General features: G+C 42.5%; 1 protein-coding gene across 2 annotated transcripts in view; it reads right to left on the bottom strand.

The window, feature by feature from the left end:
* Positions 1-5,067: 5,067 nt before the first annotated feature.
* The window catches only part of LRRC27 (leucine rich repeat containing 27), a 90,468-nt gene continuing 77,131 nt past the window's right edge, over positions 5,068-18,404 (bottom strand). For both annotated transcript variants that reach the window (XM_075935233.2, XM_075935234.2), the window contains 2 exons: positions 13,189-13,315; positions 5,068-11,143 (listed from right to left, as the gene is read on the bottom strand). In XM_075935233.2, the coding sequence (XP_075791348.1) occupies positions 11,003-11,143; positions 13,189-13,315 (268 nt within the window). In that variant the 3' untranslated portion in view covers positions 5,068-11,002. The remainder of the gene's footprint in view (positions 11,144-13,188; positions 13,316-18,404) is intronic.

An 18,404-nucleotide genomic window follows, 5' to 3' on the forward strand; every position in this document is an offset into this window, starting at 1 on the left:
GTGCAACAAGACCAGCAGTCAATTACCCCAGGGGCCCAGGTGTGTGAAACCCAGCTCCCCTCTGCAAGGCCAGGGCCCCTGCAGGATCCCCAGCTGCTGCTCCTTGGTGGGCAAGGCCCAGGCGCACGGTCCCGGGGCTCCCTCTTGCCCCAGCCCCCCGTACACATAAGGGGAACACGATGGTACTCACAGGTGGACGCCTCCCCGGCCTCGGATGACACAGGCGAGTGGCTCTGTGGGGTGCCTTGGGGGTCCCGGGTCCCGGGCAGGCTGGCGGCAGGCTCCTGGCTCTCGGTGTCCTCCTCCTCCTCCTCCGTCTCCTGGAGCGGGCCCTCTACCCCGGGGTCTATCACGTGACGGGGGGCAGGGATGGCATGAGCCACCAGGAGGCGGTCCAGGGCGTGGAAGTGGGGGCACGCCTCCGGGTCGGCCCCTGGCTGGCAGGCCTGGGAGTAGGACTGCCGCAGGTCTTTGATCTTGCAGCACACCTGCTCCCGGCTGCGCTGGTGGCCCCTGGCGGCCAGGCTGGCAGCCATGCGGCCGTAGACAGCCGCGTTCCTGTGGCTAGTGCGGAGATCGTGGACATTGGAGGCTTCCCCCCAAACCTCGATGAGGTCCACGATCTCCGCACTTGACCAAGCGGGCGCCCGACTTTTGCGCCCCTGGGCAGGTTCCTGGGAGCCGCCAGGCTGGTCCTGGGGAGCACTGGAGTGCTGGGTGTCCTCGGGAGGCTGGCTCATGGTGTGGCAGGTGCAGGGTGTGCTGGCACGGGTGCTGGCAGCCTTGCAACTGGCACAAACTGTGTAGCCAGCCCGTGGCCCTTTAAGGGCTCCGGGGCCAGGAGGGGGGCAATAGAGTTTCCCTGGTGTTGGCCAGAGTGGCCACCAGGAAAACCTGGGAAGGATTAGCCTCCCACTAGTTCGAATTAAGGGTCTACACAGCCCTTAATTCGAACTAGCTAGCTCGAACTAGGCTTAATCCTCGTAAAATGAGGTTTACCTAGTTCGAACTAAGCGCTCCGTTAGTTCGAATTAAGTTCGAACTAACGGAGCGCTAGTGTAGCGCCTCGGAAAGTTAGTTCGAACTAACATCCATTAGTTCGAACTAACTTTGTAGTGTAGACATACCCTTAGCTATTTTCCCTCTCTTCTCATCTCGGTGCTAGCTAGAAGCTGATTGTCCCTCAGTGTAAATTAGAATAACCTTTGCTCTCAGTTACTGCAAGAGTAACTGTCCCTTGGGATTGCTCTGCCAGAAAAGGATCACTGGAATGCCAAGTTCTCTCCTTCACCAATACACCCGCTTTATCCAGGTCCACGAGCAGGTGGCATGGAACCAAATATATCAGATTTACACTTCTTGGGCAATTCCTCTATATCCTGGTAGGGCAGCTTTCTAGCTGCTTTGCACCAGCTGAACAACATAAAACTGCCGGAAGAAGAGTGAAGAATGTTTTCCATTTTAAAGAAGACAGAGTGAAATCCTGCCCTCTTAAAATTAGTAGAATACTCATTGACTTCAATAGGACCAGGATTACCTGAATTACAGAAAAACAGGCAAACTTTAAATGATTCTTATTACAGTGAAACAATTTTAAAAATCTACTTTATTTTTAACTGTTTGTATGCTTTTTTTTTTAAACTTCTACTGTGGAGATATGTTTTAGAATATTATAATTTAGAGACACTCCCTCACAAGGGACTGTGTTTAGCATGTCAGAATTTGGAGTTTTACCCTGGAGGGGGGAGGGAATGGGAGTGCCACAAGTCTGTGGGCTACAGCTCACTGCACAGGCTCTCCAGTTTGTTTTATTAACATTTCATTCCTTTCTCATTCACTAATGTGTTATTTAATGACATCTTTTACTTTATCTTTGACAGTGAAAGTAGATTAGTCAGTTTCATCTTTGTTTCCATTTAGTTTAACTTTCTGGTTCTCATGCACTACCCATTCTAACCGCCCCCCTCCCCCCCAAAAAAAACCCAAGCCCCAACCCCCTTCCCACACAAAAAAGCCTGTATCATTAAAACTTCCTTTAATTGAAATTATATAAAAATAATAATTAAAGCTTTTCTGTTAACATTAGATTTTGCTGTAACTGTAACAAATATCTATTTTTTTGCTCTAATTAACTTCTAATGACACTCTAAAAGAAATTTTTATTTATTTAAAAAGTGTTTTTTCTGGTTGGATAAGGAGCAAGGTTTGGATTGTGCCTCGGTTTCTATATTTGTAAAATGGAATAATATTTACTTACCTTATTAGTGTTGTGTGGCTTATTTCATTATTACTTACAGACCATTTTTAAATTCTTGAAAGAAGGGCATTAAAAGGTGCAAAGTAATATAGCCAAATCAAGCAGAGAGACCTATAATTTAGGTGCCCCACTACCATCTGTTATAAGTCTTGTTTTCAGGTTCTTATAACTATGTCAAACTTCAACCATTCAGGCTGAAAATTTCCATGATGGTATCTGCCACAGGCTATATATATATTAAAGCTTTCAGCTAAACTGGTTTAGCCATTTCCAAGAATACACACTTGACAATTTTTGTCCTTAATCTCAACATGCCTCAATTCTCCATCTGTAAAATGGGAATAATGTCATTTAATCTTACAGAGGTATAATAATTCATTAATAATTTGTCAATAATAGTGACAGCACCATAGAAACACCTACAGGATATGTATGTACATAAGGTCTGGGCTAGACACTGAGGCTATGTCTAGACTGCAGACTTCTTGCGCAAGAAGCTTTTATTAGAAGAGATCTTCCGCAAAAATTTCTTGCAAAAGAGAGCATCCAGACTGCATGGACACTCTCCCAAAAGTAAGCTCTGATTGCTGTGCACAGAATGGCCACCAGGGCACCTGTGCTTTTTCCTCTTTCCTCTTTTTGCGCAAAAAAACCCCTCTTCCCTGTCCACACACACAGGGAAGAGCTCTTTCACAAGAAGGCATTCTTCCTCGTAGAATGAAGAATACCTACGCCAGAAAAAACCCTCTGTTCTTTTGATTTTTTTGCTCAAAAATGCGCTTCAGGTGTGGACACTGCAATTTTTTTCAGAAAAATGGCCATTTTCCTGAAAAAACTCTGTAGTGTAGACATAGCCTGAATGTTGAAGACAAAAGTAATTTTGAATAATCAACAACACAATTACTGAATGAGGCAGGATCGTGTGTAAAAATAACGTGCTCATGTAATTAAACTCTGCCTCATACCTTACACAGAGAACCTTAAATTTGGCATTTCCTAATTTTCTGGGTGTAACTATAATTACATTTGTTAAGAGATAGAACAATACCTAAAATTTACATAGAAATGACATTGGAAATACCACAGGTAAGATTAAATATATAACAATAAAAGAGGCTTAATGAATGGATCAGAGCTTGTTTTACCCACATGCATTAAAGACCTTGAAAGTGAAAGTGTAGTGTAGTTTGGTTCCTTAAATACTTGTTAATCTGTATGAGAGTCAGGGATTCTGGAACAATTTGTATAATGGGAGAGCCACTGAACCAAACTGCAAACCCATAATAGAAACCACTTCAAGCTAGAGGGTGTGGCAGTACCTCTAGTTCCAGCATCTGTCAGAGATGATACTTCTCTTCTGCCATATCCCCAGAAATGAGCATTTTTCAATTTGTAGGAATGAATTACAAGCCAAAAATGGTTATTAATGCACCAAACTGCATCTCTGCTAACCATCATCACTGTCTGAATTGACCACTTTCTGCTGTCAGTACAAAGACAGAACATTATTCATTTTTGTGCTAGCACATCTTTCTCACAGTCCCCCTCGGAGATTTGGAACTCCTGCAAAGGGAATAAAAGAATATGAATTCACTTCAGCACTTCTCTTTAAGGAGAAAATGTCAGAGAAGATACAAATGGAACCCAAACAGTAATAAATAATCACATTTATATTTGTTCAAAATCAAATGAAAAATACTGCTGAGTTTCTACCTCTCATTAATCAGTTATTGATCCAGAAGAGAACTATGCAAGACACAGCAGTCTTTGATATCTTTTAAAGCCTTTAAGATGCATGTCACATACAAAGCAAGAAGACCAAATGCACATCTACATCAGTCCATCTGCAAATGCAAGAAACAGATCAAGTGAAATATGCCATTTTGACATTAATATATGATCCTGGCTCAGTGTTTCTAAAAAGAGGGAGAGGAAACAACCAAACAAAAGACAAAGCAAGTTTCTTTTTCAAAATGCGCTTTAGAAGAGAGCTTTCTTCCCCAACCCAAATTTCTCAATCACTCTAACTCTGTACAATCTACTAGTAATAATTTCTTTAGTGGTTTTTACATATTGAAAGAATAATAGAAACACTCTCAGCATAATTCATAGCAGATTGGTGATAGAACCGGAATTAGAATTCTGGATTTTCTAACTCCTGTGATGGCTTGCATATGTATGTTGCAAATGAGCAAGAACTTCTTGAAAAGCTGCACAACACATTTGATGTTAATCAAATGTTAAACTCTAATAATTTGGTTATTTTCAATTCTATTTTTACCTTACATATTCCAAATTTTAACAAGTACCGATTAAAATAAGACTTGTGTGATTTATTAATTTATCTTTCTGAACACCGTTTACAAATATTGGGTATACTTTTAATAAGCTCATATCAGTTTTATTCAAGATCACATTTGGACATATATTCACAGTTGAAAGTATGCTAATAATAAAGATTCTTTGAAGGACAGTGAGAAGTTTTCTTCAGTGAGTAGTGCAGGATTAGGCTCTCTGACGTTGTTGTTGTTTTTTTAAAGATTAAGGTTGGCTTCACAAAGAGACTTGCCCAAATAAGGCATCAAACATTTACCTTAACTGGTCAGGATGCTGTGCCTCATTCTTCTCTGTTAATCTAAACCTTAAAAATTAAAGTTGAAAAAATTTTCATTGACCTAATACGTATTTGGTGTGGAAACCACTTTATGTGGTAACCATGGAACCTAAAGAATAGTTTATAGATTTCAGACAATCAGCCTTGACTTTCCTGGTGATCTTCAGAACCTTGAAAAGACATTGAGAGCAACGTGAAAACAGAGAGAAGAATTTTGACACTCTCAAGGACAGTGAAATCAAGAGTGAGCTGCAGAAGGAAAACAACCTTCTGAAGTATCATTGAAAGCAGGATATTTCACATTCACTGGAAGTCTACTAACAAGGCTTGACATTTACATAATTCCTGGTACAATAAAAGTAAAAAGAGACTATAAATTAAACAATGCTGATGTTATCTCACTGAAATTTGATGCAGAGAAAACAAAGTTCAAGTATCAAGATATTTTATTCATATGTCCTCTTTTCATAGAATCCAGGCTTTCAAACAAATAATAATAACAAAAGATAAATTCTACTCTCAGTTGCACTCATGCAAATTCAAAGCAACTCGATGGACCTGATTTATGCTGAATCTACATCCATGCAGCTGAAAGTAGATTGAGTGACATTTCTGTTAAAAAGATGGATAAACAAGAGGCAAATTTGGCCCATAATGTTGGTGCAAATTAAGACTGCAGAATGGAAAGCTTTGTGCTTCTGAGGGTTTATCTAAACTACATCCCTTTTTCGATAAAGGGATGTAAATTAGATATATCAAAATTGTAAATGAAGCCAGAATTTGAATTTCCCGTGCTTCATTTGCATAGTGGCAGCTGAAAAGCTGCTTTTTGAAAAACAAAACAAAACAAAAAACCACGGTCAAGACGGGGATCTTTCGACAGAAATGCCCCGTTTTGAAAGATCCTGTAAACCTCCTGTAAAAAAAATTATCGAAAAAGGGATGTAATTTAGTCATACCCTTAGTGCAGGAACCAGGCATATTGTGGCAGGGAAGTGCTGGTATTAAGCCAGGCAGAGGTCAGTGTTCCAACTGATGCTATCTGCCTCACAGAAGGCAGAGAAAGGTGGAATTATGGCAGAGCTGTAGCTTTTCACACTTTTGCACCAGTCAAAAAGTGACTTAGTGTAGAGGCTAGTGTATGCTGCACTGAGCAAAACTGTTTACAATCAAGATTTTACAACAACAGGAAACTAGCTATTTAAATAAACTGGTCAGACTCAACCTTTACTTTTTTACATATTAATGCAATTTATTTAGGCAATATCATTTAGTATTACAATACAAACTTTAAATGTATTTAGAAGAAATTATTTAATATTCTTGAATTTAAAAATAATTAGTATTCAGGCAATAACAATTTTGTTGACTTTATATGATCACTTTATATTTAAATGTTTAGTATACAAGAGTTTTATATTTTCTCTTCAATGTTAATATTTTAATAGATAAATGTATATTGCCACACATTGAGTGTATATGGAAACAGGGAACAGTATGACTAAACAATATTTTACAGTGTTAGCTGTCATATATTAAAAAAGGACCAATCCAGAGACATTCTATTGAAACCCAGGGAGTTACTCTGGACTGTACACTTACTTATGTGAGAGCAGAACTTGACTCGGTATGTATTGAATCCTTATTATTAATCAGTATTTGATTCCAAAATAAAAGCATATAAAACTGTAGGTACCCAAGAACAAATTAAGACATGATCAAACTAGGCCATATATTCCAAAGTACCAGTAATACCAGCTACACCTGGATTCTGTTGCCTAGCAACTCTTTCCTCTCTGCCCCTGCATCCTCTTCCTCAAAAAAATAAAATAATAAAAAAAAATCCTCTACAGGACACCTCATAGCCAGCGGGTAATGAAGGCAAGGGAAGGCATTGCCTATCCAAACAGATATGGGTGGCTTCTTCCAGTCTCTGCCCCTCTCATCTGCATAGAACAGAGTGCTCTAGGCCTGGTGCTTCCTGGCTCCCTGGGACCAGTAAGGGTGGGGGTGTGAAGTAAGGGCCAGCAGCTACTATGCCTGGCAACATACCAATCCAGGGTTGGGGGTACACCAGCTTTGGGCAGAGGCCAGCCAGCAGCCTATGGAGGAAGCTGGGAATTTTGCTCAGGGGCCAGTGGCTACAATGGGCATTGGGTGGTCACTGGTGGGCATAGAATGGGTGGGATCAGGGGGTTTGCCTCTCCAAGCCATCTTTTCATCTTTCCCATAGGACACACCTATAGGTTTCTACCTCATTTTCTGCACATGAACTCTTCTTGTCCCAACCATGAATTCAACTCTCCTCAATCCATTATACCTTTCTGTCACTAGAGAGAAGCTTCATGACCTGTGTTTGTGCCCCAGAAGAAGGCTATATTTCATTCAAACTGTAATCACAGATATTTAGAATTCAGATAAGTTTTAAATTTACTCTATCAAGTAGGAATGTAAGAGTTTAACCATTTAAACAGTTAACTGATACACATCAGCTTATCAGTTTCCATTATGGTTGGCTCCAGCTGCAAGCCTGCTCCAAGAGAGTCAGCTGCTACCCCACACCGCAGGCTCTGATAAACCGGCTTTCCGTGTGCACCAGCTCCTGGCTGCCAGGCCTGCTCCCAGAGAGCCAGCTGTGCTATATTACAAAGCCCACAGCACATGTAATTGCTAGGATTTTTAATGGTTACATTCCTACTATCAAGCTTGTGAAGGGTGAAAACCCCCAGAAAGATATGGAGTGCAGCAGGAAGACAAAATGACATTAGAAACAAGGACAGGAGGCTGAGAAAGGAAAAGACAAAGAACAGGGAGAGATGATTTGTATTTCAATATATAAAATAAAATAATAGACATAATGTTCAGAAATTATCCACAGGTTCCTTCTGGGGCTCTCGCGCTATTAAAGGGTCATTTACTCAGTTTTAAATACTAACGACATTTTTATATCTAGGAGATTCCTCAGCATTAGTACAGTAAATAATAGAGATTTTAATTTGAAAAGAAAGGCAAAAGGTCTTCAGACAGCACTACATTATTCCAGTTTTATATCCAGGTAACTCCACAGATTTCAATGGAGTAACACTCCATTAAAGTTGATGTCACACTGTGATGATTTGGCTTAAAGTATTTTATTTTTAACTTTTCTCTTTCTCTCCCTTGGGAGGCCCCACTTTGGGGTTGCAGCCTGATATTGAAGGGATTAGGTTTCAGAGGAGGACAGCTCTGAAGGCATTTAGCAGTAGTCTGAGATAATCTGCCACCTGCTTCCCCTTCACTAGCAGGATGATTCAGACCCTAACAAAGCAAGGTTGCTGCTTGGAAGAATTTGCTGGGGCATTACAGGCACTACTGCTGAGAGACTGAGGAGCAGAAATGAAAGTAAGCTGGTTTGCCCTGGCAGTGCACTCCGGCAAGAAGCTGGCTGGTTAGGACATTCAGCTACAGTGGAAGGGGCAGCACATTCCCAGCCCAACTCCAGGCTTCCTGCAGGCTACCACTCTTAGCAGCAGGCAGTCAGACAGGTGAAAGGGGCTGACTGGGGATGCCACCCCGCCTGGACTGCTCCCACCCTGATCCTCCCCCTCCATACTGGGGGGAGGCTGGCTCATACATACTAGGTCCTTGTCTTTTCCTGCCTCCTGCTTCCTTTGACTAGGGAGCAAGGAGAAAATGCACAGCCTGCTGCTTTCCTCCTCTGTCCCTGGGCTGCCAGGAATGAGAGGAACGCAGCAGGCTGTACACTTTCTGCTCTCTCCCTGATAGTCGGAGGAAGTAGGAAAACCAACAAGGACTTGTAATGTGTGGTTGTGGTCCCTCTGTCTCCCAAAATGGCACCTTTCTCCCACCTCTCTGCACTCACCCCTACACACACCAGCCCCTGAATCCTGTACCCCATATCTCCCTGCTCTGAGCCCCCCAATCCTACTCCCTGCCCTGAATCCCTAACCCCCATATCCTTCCTGCTCTGCCCCCCCATATAGACCTAGCCCCCTTCTCTGACTCCCCACATCCCAATCCTCTGCCCTGAGCCTTACCTCATTCACCCAAGTCTGACTCCTGCATCCCCTAATCCCCTGCCGAGCCCCTCATATTTCCCAACCCCCTGCCCTAAGCTCCTTCTTATACACCCCAACCCTTATTCCTACACCCTTATATCACCAGCCCCTGCCCTAACTCCAGCACTTGCTCCACAGCCCAATCCCCTGCCCTGGGCCCCTCATACATCCCTACCCTGACTCCTGCACATCTCTAGCCCCCCGGCACTAACTCCTGCAACCCTTACACACTGCAACCCTCTGACCTGAGCTCCCTGCACACAGTTGTATCGCAACTCCCCCAAGCCCGAAGGCCCGCTCTAAGAGGGAGCAGGTTGTGATGGGACAGTACCTGTAAGAAATTTACTTTCACCCCTCCTGAGGAGAGAACTGATTGGTAAAAAAATCTCTTCAAATGTACTCTTTTTAAGCCTATTCCCTTCTTTCTAACTCCCTACAGCTGGCTTCTTTGGTTGCCCCATCACATCCCTATTCCAACCATTATCCCACCTACCCCCCATGCAGGAGTGTTCCTCTCCTTTACAATTGTAGTGCTCAGTGGCACTGTGTGTGGGGGCACAAGAGGGAATACCATAGGCAGGAGCGGCAAGGGGCCAGCCAGCAGCAGGGGGATGGACTAGTAATGGGACCTGGCACCCACAGCAGGGGTCTGCTGCCCTTGCCCCCCCTCTCCCACCTTGTACTTATCAGCAGTGGCAGGGGAAGCAGAGCAACATGTCTCCAGATTGCTCTGCTTCCTTGGCCTCATTGCTTAGGGAGAGGCGGGACCGCCCCACACTCACTGGTGGGAAGTGGAGTGATGTGGCTGTGTGAGCAGAGCAAGCTGGGGCCATGTTGCTCCACTTCTCCCTCCACTGCGAATGGTGACCCCCTGCTGGTGGCACTGACCCTGCCAGTCCTCCAAGCTGCACTGGGGGAAGAAGCAGGATGAGGGTGGAGCAGGAAGGGAAGATATGGAGCAGGGGTGGAGAGAGGCGGGGCCTGTGGCAGAAAGGGATTGTCCTGGCCCTTCCCTGAGTTGGGAGGGGGGGAGGTATTACGTGGCTGGGGCCCCCCCTGGGTTTCCCCTCACCAGTCACCCTGGCTGTGCTCTTAGCTTCCAGCTCATCTGTTTCCTATTCCTGGCTCCAATGCTATTTTTAGTCTTTCTTCCAATTCTTTCCTGTCTCCTCTTCATTCATTCATCTTGGGAATGGGGGATGGGTCACCAGCTATAACAATATATCCCCATCACCCCTCCTTTTCCTGCTTCCTTCAGTGGTTCCCTCACCTTGCCAGCATCTATGTCTTCCTCCTGGACTATAAGGCAGCAGGCAACCGATTCCCTCCAGCTGCACAACTGATTACCTTTTGGAGCTGGCAGCTCCTCTGAAAACAGACTCCAAGTCCTATATCATGGTGCTAGAGGCAGAAAATGATGCTGCATAGGGCAGAAGAGAATTAAAAATAAAATAATTAAATATTTTATTCATCAAAGAAAACAATTATATTTCTAGTGTCCAGGATCTTCTTCTATTTGAAACCTATCTTTAGATAGCAGAGCCACATTTCAACAATTAATAATATGGCTATGACACCAACTGCAACCTTATGATATAGTGCATAGTTGGGGATACGTTATTCCTTACATTATTCATTTATGTAGCACTCTAGGTGGTTATGGTATATTAAATGAGTAAATATACAAATAAGAAAAGGTTCTTATCCAAAACAATGTAAAGGATACATTCTGCAATTCTTACCTAAACGAAACTTCAACTGAAGCATATTTCAGTAGGGAGCTTGCTTGAGTAAAAATTGCAACATAGGATCTTAAGAAGGTTAAAAAGAAACAGTAAAAGAAACACAATATAATGCCAAAAACACTTCATAACCATAAACGATAAATCCACTGAAATTATGATAGCTGAGTGGGAAACAGAGAATGATTTATTATCATTCTAATTTAAAAACTTTGTTAAACATTATCAATAAGGATAGGTAATAAAATAACACTTTTAAAGCCTGTTGAAAAGCAGTTTTCAGATACAGATGGATACAGCAAGACAAACATTTTTTAAGACTTTCAGGCAATTAAAATTTCATGGTAGAAAAGATATTCTGAGGCTGCATTCTTGGTGAATCAGGTACAGGCTCTCCTGTGAAAGCAGTAAACCTATATTCCTGCTGAAGTTCTTCTTTTACTTGTGCTAGTTCAGCCTGAAGCTTTTCAGCCTATGATAAAAATCAACAGAAAGAGTTTTAAAAGGTGTAATTTATTATGTGACTAATATTGTATCATTATCAGATGAAAGAATTGCACTCATTTATTGGCCTAGGTTTTCAAAACTGCATTTACACATCCATGCACTTACACATGGTAGAAAATCTGTGTATACACTTTTAAAATGGCTTGTTTGCCAATGTTAAGTTTGCAACCACAAAAGTTAAACTTGGATTTGCACATATGAATTCTAATATTTAAATATGTGTTTGTGCTAGACTATTTCAAAGGAACACACATGGATAGTGTGTGAAGTGGGTGCTAATATGTGCATAGGCAATTTTGCATGAACACAAATAGAGGATAGGGCTGGAAATCGGGCCTATTATTATATATACCAGATGCCCATGTTAATAATGATAATATTTCTGGGTATTCTAATCTCTATGCTAATACATACATTTACTCCTTTGCCACTATAAAAAAAAGCAAGATTCATACTCCTACATTTATATTATTCTTTACATTCTAGTAAATCTTGAATTTTGGAGGAAATTTATGGTAGATGCTATAAATCTTCATAAAGTTTTTGATTCTTTAAAGACAATATTTCACTTTCAAATAACATTTTCTTCCCTTTTCCTGTTAAGCACATCTTGACTTTTATAAAGTATAACGAAATAGATTGTTTTAATATGGTGTAATACATCTGTGGGTTTCACAAATTCTTAGACTCTCACCTTATTAAGAATTATGTGCACACTTAATCTACACAAAGCTCATAGTGAAGCACATGCATAAATCTTTGCAGCACTGTGACCTTGCCAGCCTATTCCAAAATAGTTTTCTTAAAAATCTTATAGAAACTTAGAAAATGAACCATTTGGTTGAAATCAGCATATGACAATTCCTTAAGTGAATAAATAAACAGTCTGGGTTCACCTCGCCTGCAGTTGCAGAATCGGTCATTGGCTAAAGAATTGATTTGGAACTGCTGGATTTTACTGAACATGGGAAACAAAATTAAAAACACAGGTTGAACCCCTGTTATCTGAGACTCTTTGGTCCAGAAACATCCTTGATTTGGCAGGACTAAGGATGCTGCTGGACTAGAGAGGCCCAGTACTGAAGTTGCCAGTGGCTGGGAGTAGAGCCAGCTGGCAGGCCAGTGGGGCAGCAGAGCCCACGGGGTATTAAAGCCTGCAGTCGGTTGGGCTGGGAAGCTGGCGGGAGTGCCAAAACCCATGGGGCAAGTGGGAAGAAGAGCTTTTAGCATGGGCAGGGAGCTGGTGGGGCTACTGGAGTCTGTGGAGCAAGGGGAAATGAGGAGTAACGGTAATTCGAACTAGGAAGCCTAGTTCGAACTACCTAGTTTGTGCCCCGTGTAGCCGCGCTGCACGGGGTTCGAACCAGCGGGGTTTTAAAAATGGCGGCTCCCTGCTTATGCAAATGAAGCCCGGGAAATTCAAATCCCAGGCTTCATTTGCAAGTGCGGTATGCCTACATTACCCTCCTAGTTCGAACTAGGAGGGTAGAGTAGACATACCTTTATTCCTGGTCTATACAAGGAAATAAGTTCAAATTGAGATATGCAACTTCAGCTACGTTAATTACGTAGCTTAAGTCGAAGTATCTTAACTCGAATTTTGGCAGTCCACACTGTGGGAAGTTGAAGGAAGCACATTCTCCCTCCAACTTCCCTTACTCTTCATAGAAGCAGGACTATGAGAATCAACAGGAACGCCCTCTCAGTTCAAATCAGCGTGTCTTCACTAGACCTGCTAATTTTAATCCCAGAAAATCAACTGTGGCTGCTTTGATCTTATCTGTAGCGTGGACATGGCCCCAATGAAAGTGCAACTTTATATACACAAACATTGAATTATGCAATAATAAGCTTAGTGTAAAGTGATCAAAGTCAAATGTAGAATTAGTATTTTTAATACAAATTGATTGGTGCCTGAGGATTTCATCAAACTGATGAAAGATCAAATTAACCCAATGACTGAATTAAGGGGAAAGGGAAGCTATGTCAAAGGGAAGCTATGATGCTTACAGTTTCAATGTCTTGTTTTGCTCTCTGCATTTTCTCTTGTGGTGTCCCTTTTGACTTTTTTCTTCTTTCTTTCGTCATTTGTGTATGCTGTTTGATGCGTTGTTCCAATTCCTTTTCTCTGGAGGTTCTGAATAAACAGAATAAAAATAGTTTTCTGGTCATCTTATTCTATGAACCTTTGCACTTCCAATCTAGTTTTAAACCATTGCAATATATAAACCTAATGAAGGGGAACTAAAACAAAAGTTCTATTCTCTTTTCATTGGTTATCATGGAGTTGTGAAAATGCATTATATTATAGTCTTCAATTACATAATCACATACTATTTTTTACACAGGACTCCATCCAGTGCTGGATTTATGCACAAACTAAGTAAACTACAGTTTAGGGTCTCAGATTATGAGGGGCCTCTAAATACAAAAAAATTACTAGTTTTTAGCTGCATCTTCACCTATGTACCAATATCTATGCAAATATAAAACTTTATTGTTTCTATTTTCATTGTTATTTCTGTTAGAAAAATACACATTTTTGGTAATGCTATGGGGCTCTTAAATTTGACATAGTTTAGAGCTTTGGCGTGTCTTAATCTGGCCCTGAACCCTGTGCATTCAGCACACACAATGGAAGGCACTCTGAGAATGAATCTGGGTTATGTAGGTTCTTGTCTGTAAAAGCCCTTGTCTCTCGTGTAGCAAAAGTTGAAAAGCGCGTAGTGAGCGAGGCAAGGGATTGCAGGAATAGAAAGGGTGGTTTCATAGTTCAAGCAACAGAATTCTGCACTAGAGAAATAAATTTGCCTTGGCCACAGAGTTCCTATGTAATGCTGATCAAGTCTCCAAACCAGAGGTGGGCAACAATTTTTATGGGGGCTACTCCAAGAATTTGATAGGTAGTCAAGGGCTGCACTCTTCCATTATATTAATAAAGGAGGTGTGGGGGGCTGGGATGGAGGTTGGGTGAAGGAGGGGATTGTGACCTGGGGCAGCGAACTGGGGTACAGGAGAGGGTGCAGGGTCTGGGAGGGATATGGGTGCAGGAGAGGATTCTGGCCTTTGGGAGGGGGGTAGGAAGAGGGAATGCAGGATCTGGGAGCGGGTTGTAACCTGGAGTAGGAGTGTAGGAGGGGGTTCAGGATCTGGGAAGGGGTTGCAAACTGGGGCAGGAGTATAGGAGAGTGTGCAGGGATTTGGGCTATGACCAGGGATAGTGGATTGGGGTGCAAGGTCTGGGAGCAGATTGTGACCTGAGGAGGGTGGAGGAGGCGATGCCATGTCTGGGAAGATGTATGGGGGCTGGAGCGGGCTACAGAAGGTTTGGGTTACATGGGGTAGGGTGCAGGAGGAGGGCAGAGGGTTGGAAGAGGGAAGGTCTGGGGTGCCAGAGGCAGGCTCTGGCGGGGAAACCCTACTTAGATGTCCCCAGCCAGCAGCCCAGCAGGTTCCTTAACCAGGGTCCCTGCCTTCCATGCCCCTGTACTGCTCACAGCTATAGGGCCATGTTTGCTTCTGAGAAAACAGTGAGCCAAGGGTGAGGGGCACTTTAATGCTGCCTGTCCTGCAAACAGGCAACTGCTATTGGCTGGAAACTGGTCAATAGGAGCTTCTGTGGGTGGGAGCAGTGTGAGAAGCCTTTGCCCTCTCTCCCAGGCTCTCAGCATTCACAGAAGCACATGGCCCCGCAGCAGCCAGCTTTCCTGAGTGCCGAGCAGGGGTAGGATAGGCAAAGGTGCAGCTGAAGCTCTCGTGAGCTGGAGCCAGTGGCTTGGCAGGCCATATCCAGACCCGCAGATCTAAAGCAAACTTTTTATTTTGCTCAGCCCTGCTCTAAAGCAAACTTTTTAGAGGTGGCCTATAACTTTGTGTTTATCATTCTTGGGTGCCCCTCTTGAGGCCTTGGATCTGATTTGCTAATCTCTGACAGCTGCAATTGAAGTCATAAGGAGCCATGCTTTGAACATATTAGGTCCTCTGAAAATTCAGGCTGCTGGTGCCTCAGATTGGACTCTCAAAACTAGTGGGCATTTAGATTTTAATCTCTCTGTGGCTCAGTTTCCTATCTGTACAATGAGACTAATAATACCACCTCACCTAACAGTAGTGTTGTAAAAATAAATTCATGAAGGTTTATGAAACACTGAAACACGATAGTGATAAGCACCAATTAGCATCCCTTAAGGAAATTAATAATTCAATCATCAGAGCAGGATAGTGTGCAGTAGTTAAGATATGGGACCACACATTGAACAATGAGAATAAAACAAACCATTAATTAGCTGATCATTTAGTGAACACCGTCCATTCTGTGTACCAAATGAGGGAGGGATTATATGGAGAGAGGGGAAGTATGTGATTATGTAGTTGAAAGATGCATCATAATGCATACTTACTGAGTGCTTGACTTGGCAATATACTTTTTGGTGTATAACTATATATAATTAAAAGTAATTTGAAAATTTTTTACATGAAGATAAAAGAACTAATGGCTTTAGAACTCAGAGGACTTTGATACTTTTGGGGTTTATTTTTAAATCTGCTATGAAACTGACACTGATTTCTTTGTTTTATTATACAGGAACATTAGACTATACGTGTATGTGGCTCAACTCCCTCCTGGGAGTTAATTACCATTTCATTAGATGCTGCTGCAAGGGAGGGCAACATAAACTGCCTGAACACAAAGGCTGTGTCTACACTGGCAAGTTTTTCCGCAAAATCATCTGATTTTCCAGAAAAACTTGCCAGCTGTCTACACTGGCCGCTTGAATTTCCGGAAAAGCACTGACGATCTAATGTAAAATCATCAGTGCTTTTCCGGAAAAACTATGCTGCTCCCGTTCGGGCAAAAGTCTTTTTCCGAAAGACTTTTGCCCGAAAGGACCGGTGTAGACAGCATAGTTCTGTTTTCTGCAAAAAAGCCCCAATCGCGAAAATTGCGATTGGGGCTTTTTTGCGGAAAAGCGCGTCTAGATTGGCCACGGACGCTTTTCCAGAAAAAGTGCTTTTCCGGAAAAGCGTCCTGCCAATCTAGACACACTTTTCCGAAAATGCTTTTAACGGAAAAGTTTTCCGTTAAAAGCATTTCCAGAAAATCATGCCAGTGTAGACGTAGCCAAAGGGCGGAACTCCAGGGTTAGAGTAGCAAATAGCAAGATAAATAAATAGATATTGCCTATCTCCTAGAATGGACCTTGAGAGGTCATCAAGTCCAGTCCCCTGCCTTCACAGCAGAACCAAGTACCATCCCTGACAAATTTTTGCCCCAAATAGCCTCTGCAAGGATTGAATTCATAACTCTGGCTTTAGCAGACCAATGCTCAAACCACTGAGCTATCCCTCCCCCTAAAGATAAATTGTATTTTCTTGAAGGCTTCTAGTTGTGAGGGTGGAGACTGAGAAGAAACATCCATGGTCCCAAAACATACGAATTTCAAGATAAGCTGGGAGGAAAGGGCAGAAGCAGTTGGCAGAACAGCAGCAAGTAAAGTTTAATGAAACATACAGGCCTACTATGGGGGTGGGAGGCAAAGGGACAATTGCCTTCGGGCTTGGTGATTCTAAAGGGCCTGGGGCTCTAGCCAGTGCTATCATGGTAGTGGCAGTGCCCGCAGCTCCTGGCCCTTTAAATTGCCATCGGAGTGCTGGTGGCATGCTTCAGATGGCTAGGGTTACCAGATGATTTAAAAAAAATACTGGACACACTTGATCTCCTCTCTACTGCGTAGTTATGTACTGCCTGGCTGGTAGACACGCTCACGCAGTGTGAGCATGTCCCAGCCAGGAAGTACACAACTAAATACTGATACTCATGATAATAAAACTTACTTAATTAGAAAATACTGGACATTTATATGTCTGGTATTTTCTCAATTTGTTTCCTGGCCAGAAAGCTCAAATACCGGACTGTCCGGTTCAAAACTGCACACCTTGCAACCCTACAGGTGGGTCTAAGGGCCGCGGATGGGGGCAATGTGCTTCAGTCCAGGCTGTGCTGCGGGCTGACTGCCTCAGCCCCACCCCTTCCACCCAACGCCCCACCCCTTCTGGGAGCATGGAGCCCCCCTCTGCATCTTGCCCATAGGCCCAGCATGGCTGTCAGTTCCCCTGGAAACATATTTCAGGAGGAATGCTTACGGTACATTGGAAGCTGCTACGAACTCTGACCATTGTTTCAAAGAGCAGCTGTGCCAGGCTATAACTAGTAATTATAACCATATCTTTTCCTCATTACTCTGGGGTACAGGAAAATGTACTTGAAATTAATATTGCTTAGAAAAGTTTTTGTTTTAGGTAAACCTGTTCTGCAGTTTTCCTCTAGAATAGTATCTATCAGGAAGAATGTCAGACTGTGCATTAGTCATAATATAGTTGTATGCTTCAAGCAACTTAATCCTCATGTTTTACTGCATCCCAGAAGTTAGAGTTTATAACTGCTAAATGTACAAACCTGTAGTATGACAGCATGCTTTCTATTTTAAAAAATGGATACAAATAAAATAAAAATAAATACAATCACCGGATTTTTTCCCCCGAACTAGAAACTGATTTTTTTTAGATAAAAAAAATGGCTTAACCTATGGGGTTTGTTTTCATTTTTCCACTCTTCAGTGGTTTGGGGCTGGTCTAGAACTAGAAAGTTCTGTTATTCCCATAAGGATGACCGTATTTTTAAGAGATTTTCCAGTCTCAAACCAAAGTAATTTAGATAAACATGCAAACTTTTATCCCAATTGAATCTTTTCAAATTTGGCTATCAATTAGTTGGGATCTTTACAACCCAGATGACAGACAAGAAGGACCATTTACACTCATTTTCCACCCAGTTCTCTCTGGCCACATCCATTGCCTTAACATGTAGAGAGATAGGTGCAGTAGGCTTGGTGAACACAAGGAACTCATCATGTCAATATAACTATGTTGCTCAGGGATGAGGACTTTTCATGACTTAGTGATACCAACCTAATCTTAGTGTAAACAGTGCTATGTTGAGAGGAAAGCTTCTCCAATGATCCTAGCTACTGCATTTTGGGGAGGTGGAGAACCTTTCCTGTTGGCATAGTTTGTGTCTTCAGTAAGGCTAGATCTACACTAATGGGAAAGGATGAATTGAGATACACAACTCCAGTTAAGTTAATTACATAGCTGAAGTCGACACACCTTAATCTGAGTTTCTGCATGGTTTCCGCAGCAGGACGCTGACAAAAACAAATGCTCCT

The sequence above is a fragment of the Pelodiscus sinensis genome, chromosome 8 (genome assembly GCF_052426305.1).
Source record: "Pelodiscus sinensis isolate ZL-2025 chromosome 8, ASM5242630v1, whole genome shotgun sequence".
Taxonomy (NCBI): domain Eukaryota; kingdom Metazoa; phylum Chordata; order Testudines; family Trionychidae; genus Pelodiscus; species Pelodiscus sinensis.